The following is a 5163-nucleotide window of genomic DNA, read 5'->3' on the forward strand; positions in this document are numbered from 1 at the left end:
ATATATATAATAGATATAGATATAGATATAGATATAAATATAGATCTATGGAAACTGTTAATCATTTCAGAGCTCTGAAACTTCAAAGTATTTTAGTCATCTCTTGATATCATTTGATCCAGATGGGATAAGAATAATGTAATTGTTTACTGAAAATTTGAAAAATACAGTGTGTTGACCTTGATAAGCAAACGAACTTCAGACTTTAGAGATACTATGTCTCCTTTGAATTATCAATACAAAGTAACTCCAACAAATAATAGACCTGATAGCAACACCACACTTTCATTTCCTAATTATTATTTCCGTTCTACAGCCCTTTGGAATTTTCAAAGAACTTTTGCATGCATCATCCCATCTAACTTTGCTGGAACCTTCAAGGACAGGAAGCTTAAAAATCACAGGGTCTACAGACGAGAAAACTGAGGCTGACAGAAGTAAAGTGTACATAGTCATATAGTCTAAAGCTGGCCAATTACAAATAGCCACGATTCCAACACTGAGACGTCCAAGTCACATGTCCACGTGCAGTTACCTGATTGGTCGATTCTCCTTACTGTCAAAGAGCGAGAAGACGACCTCGAGCTCCTCTCCCAGGTTAGAGCACATGAGGCTCTTCATCTGCACGAACAGGTGGTGACTGCTGGCCTGCACGGGGGTGTCTTTCTTGCGATGTCGATGCTCCATCTGAAGGACACCCCCCAAAAAAACCACAGTCAGCAGGGACTGAAGAAAGTAATGGAGCCCGACAAGCCAGGGAGCTGTGGTGCGGCCATGACATCCTACGCTCCACTGACGACGGGGCTACATCCCGATACATCCATCGTAAGAGCAAAGGACGCTAAGTCCAAATGCGTTTAATACGCCTGACCTACCGCACGTCACAGCTCAGCCCGGCCCACCCTACACGTGCTCAGAACACTTCCATTAGCCCACCGCTGGGCCATTATCTTGAGTTGCAGCTCAAGCATAATTGCTTTCCTCCTCTTCTTCTCACCAGAAGCAGAGACACGGATGGGCATTTTGTAGACATGATGGGATATGAAAACACAAAACACAATATTCTCCAAACCCTGGCAAGGCAGCACACTGTAGGATATCGGTTATTGACCCTCACAGTCGCCTAGCTGACTTGCCACAGCTCCAGGCCACTGTCCAGTGTCCAGAGAGAATATGTTCCCCATATTGCTAGCCCTGGGAAAGATCAAAATTCAAAATTCTAAGCACAGTTTCTACTGAATGTGTGTTGCTTTCACACCATCATAATTTTTTTAAAAATCTTAAGTAAAACCACTGCAAGTCAAGTACCAGCTGTATTTCTTTTTTGGGGGGGGGAGGGGGTTGGATTTGGTATCCAGTCGATGTTAAAGTCCAAATTTTCTCCCAGCTTCTAAAGTAAGAAACTATGAAGTTTGCAAACCATCAAGGAATCTTGCTTCAAGAATTTGTTTTTTTTTAATCATTAACATTAAAAGGATACCAACTCAGTAGGTTCAAGCAGCATGAAGTTCAAAGGATTCTACTGCTTTCTTATCAACTCCCGGGGTAAGAACAAATTATTAGTCATCATTAAAAAGTCAGGCTAAATTATATCTAATGATCGTTTCATTATGTATGATAGCTAAGCAATGCAGCTATGACTTCGCATTTCTTGGAATGAAAAGTTCTCTTAAAGTATACTAAATTGCAAAATTATGGTAGTTTTCCGAGACAGGCAGTGGCAAATGATATTCAACGACTAGAGCAAGAAAATGTTTCTAGCATGTCATGGTGCCCTAGAGAGGCCAACCTAAGAAAGCCAGTGAGGCGTCCAAAGGTGGGATAGCATGTGTGCCCATCTTCCATTTCTGTCCTCAATACAGCCAGCCTAGGCTACACCTGGCAGGCAGGACCAGAAGTCAGAGCTCCCTCACAAGTTGAGGGAGGAAAGGAGTCACCCAGAGTTCCAGAGCTGAGGAGAAAGAACGTGGGGACAACAGTTCATTCAGCACACGTTTGTGGAGCATCTATGACGTGCCAAGCACTAGGAACGCAATGATGAGTAAAAACGTTACTAGCCCATGCCTTCCTGGGGCTTATCTACTAGGGGAGCAGACATCAAAAACTTGTCACACACACAGACGTAAACGCAGGTACGATGACCGCAGGGGAAGAGCAGGATTACCACGAGACTCCATCAGGGACCTGACCTGTGTCTGGACAGTCAGAGAAGGCTTCCTGAAAAGTGACACATCAGCCGAGAGCTCAAGTGTGGGCAGGAATTGTGAACCCCCTGGACAGCGACTCTCAAACTACCTGCAGCAAAGGGCTAGGTCATGTCAAACCCCAATCCACTAAGAGACCAATACTTTCACCATACATGAGGAAAATGTCACAGTAATGTCAAAATGTTATAAACGTTTCTAAACCTTTACTCGTCTTTCTTGTCCTCAGGCCAGTTACAAACAGTTCATGGTGCAGCTAATTCTTAGACCAGCTTTGAGAAGAAGGGAGTGAGAATAAGAGTGGACGGGAGACAGACACAGGCTGTGTGTTAGCAGGGCAGGTGCTGAGATCGGGGACGGCCATTTGGGACAGACAACCGATGACGCAATCTCTTTTGACTCACTTGATAATAAAAAATAAAAAAAAGCTCAGGGGTTGTCACTCCACAGTGAAGGAGTCACGTCCTTTGCTTGGGGTTGAGGTCCTTAACCCCATTTCTCCATTAGCCAGCTTTTTATGCTTCTAAGCACAGTTCAGTAACTACTGACTGACCACTATTTGAAGGCAAAAACAAAAATGTCATCTAAATTGACACTTGCAAATGCAACAGCATAAAATCACTGGAATTTTTCATGCTTTTATCTTTTAATTGACCTATTCAAAAAGTAAGCGGTTAAAAAAATGCAATTAACCAAATGCATCTATAATCATTGTATACTCAACAGGTAATCTGGACACTTCTCCGTAAAAGTGGAGAGAAGGTACATTTTCTTTTAACATGGACCTCAGCATTGTGCTATGTGTTGGCCATAATTACTAGAAAAAGGTCCCTGCAGAAAAACATTCTAACTGTAGAAAAAAGCATAATTCTGCCTTGCTTTTCTATGAAGGATGCTCTATTTTGCTTTTAAAAGTCTTTTAACCAGGGCAGAAGCATCATACATTCATAAAACTACATTTCTTTAACTCACAAAGTTTCCCCCCCCCCCCAGAAGCTGCTAACTTATTTACTGATTTACTTAAAAGTGCAGGGTAACATAGCACAAACTACTAGGAAGAAATGAATACCTGGGAAAGACTAAGGCTGGAGAAATAGATATACAAACCATATGAAAAAAAACAGATGTGAAAAAGGCGTCTGGTCTTTATATCTAACACTGCCAGTTTCCCAGATCAATCGTCACACTCACTAAAAACTGAGGGAAAACATTAACTCCCTTACTCATGCAAAGAATCCAATATATCCAGATCAGTGGTTCTCAACCTTGGCTGCACGTTAGCATCACCAAGAGAGCTTTTAAAAAATACTTATGCCCGGGTCCTATCCCACAACAATTAAAGGAGAATTTCCAGGGGATGGGGCTCCAGACAGTGGTCGTTGGCAAGCTCCCCCGGTGGCTGTAATGTGCAATGAGGCCTGAGAAGCCCTGACTGACATCACATGCAGAGATGCAAATCGCAGCGGAATGGAAATGTACTGGTGCATCTTTTATGTAATCGGTGCCTTGGAATGTCTGGCCTTTGCGTGCATGCTGGTAATAAGCCCGCCAGGTTTTACCCTCTGTACCTGTGACGTGTGTCCTCCCAACGGACACGCTCTCCCCTCACCCACCACTCCTCCAGGTCTGGGGCGGGTTTGGACTTAAGTAGGTTAGGATGACTTGTTTATCTCCTGGTAATTCACCACTGTGGGGAACTGCTAAAAATAGCTCTGTGAAAATATTGCTACAATAACAAAATTTAAAAGGCATGCTCACACTTCAAGAGCTATAATTTGGGAGTTAACAACATACAGACAAAAATCCATCTCCGAAGTAATTTATGGTTGCAAAGGCACCTACCTAAATGTGCTTACAGTTCAGCTGGACCTTTGTTTAGGAAAATAAACCGATTCATTCCAAAGACTTATTAAGTGATGTGAACGTTTCATCTTCATATATGCATTCATTACTGGGTGAATCATCCACCTCAGGCTCTCTGGACCTCAGCACTGCTGACAAATGGGCTGGATATTTCTCCGTTGCGGGGGCTGCCCTGGGCTTTATAGGATGTTTAGCAGCTCCCTCTGGCCTCTACCTACCAGATGCCAAAAGCATCGCATCCCAGCCCTGTCCCACACCATCCATAACTGTGAAGACCAAAAGTGTCTCCAGACGTTGGCAAATATCCCCCCACTGGGGGTGGGGGGACTGCCTCTTTTGAAAATCACTGGTCTACCCACGAAGGATCACAAACAAGCAGGTCACATGATCTTATAAAACCAAGAAAGGTACCTAAAAAGAGACTCTACCTGCACGCATAACTGAAGAACACAGATAATAAGGTTCTCTGTATTACAAAAGGATAGAGATCTGGCCTTTGGCAGTAAACCAAACCTTCCAAGCGGACATATGTTAACACTGTGAGGCTTTGCACTTTTTACTGCTTAGATGAACACAGTTAGGTGAGAAAGATCTGCTAACAAGGCCATCAAAACCCAAAGCAAGACTAGGTTTTTAAATGGTGCAGTATGGGTTTAGTGAGATGCTAACGCTGTGTTTCGAATATGACACACAGACAATGTAGGAAAAGAAGAGACATAGAAGCAATGGATCAAACATTCTCTGTTGGGGCATTTTCCCTCCATGTCACAGTCCTTGATCCACGAGTGATAATAAATGGCCAAAACGCCACCAACAATGGATTGGTGCTGGTGCCTGAAGAAGCCAATAAAGAAGATAGTGCTACAGACAATCTGATACCCTAGGCCAGGATAGAAACAGGAACTTGAAGCTGCCTCAAAGATGATAATACGTCCTTCTGAAACGTATAATCATTTGGGTTTTCCTTTGGCTGTTTTCTTCGCTTTAGAAACAGTAAAATGCGGGCCGGCTGAGTGGTGCGATGGTTAAGAACTGGCTTGGGATGCCAGAGGGCCCCGGTTCAGATCCCACATATGAGGGCCAGTGACACTGCCCT

The 5163-nt window shown here is 43.4% G+C and overlaps 1 protein-coding gene across 1 annotated transcript in view; it reads right to left on the bottom strand.

Moving 5' to 3' along the window:
• DOCK4 (dedicator of cytokinesis 4) overlaps positions 1 to 5163 on the bottom strand; it is a 392534-nt gene that overhangs the window by 210440 nt on the left and 176931 nt on the right. Inside the window, 1 exon segment of the mRNA XM_019653023.1 lies at positions 536 to 687. Coding sequence (XP_019508568.1) covers positions 536 to 687 — 152 coding nt within the window.

The sequence above is a fragment of the Hipposideros armiger genome, unplaced genomic scaffold (assembly GCF_001890085.2).
Source record: "Hipposideros armiger isolate ML-2016 unplaced genomic scaffold, ASM189008v1 scaffold_192, whole genome shotgun sequence".
NCBI lineage: Eukaryota > Metazoa > Chordata > Mammalia > Chiroptera > Hipposideridae > Hipposideros > Hipposideros armiger.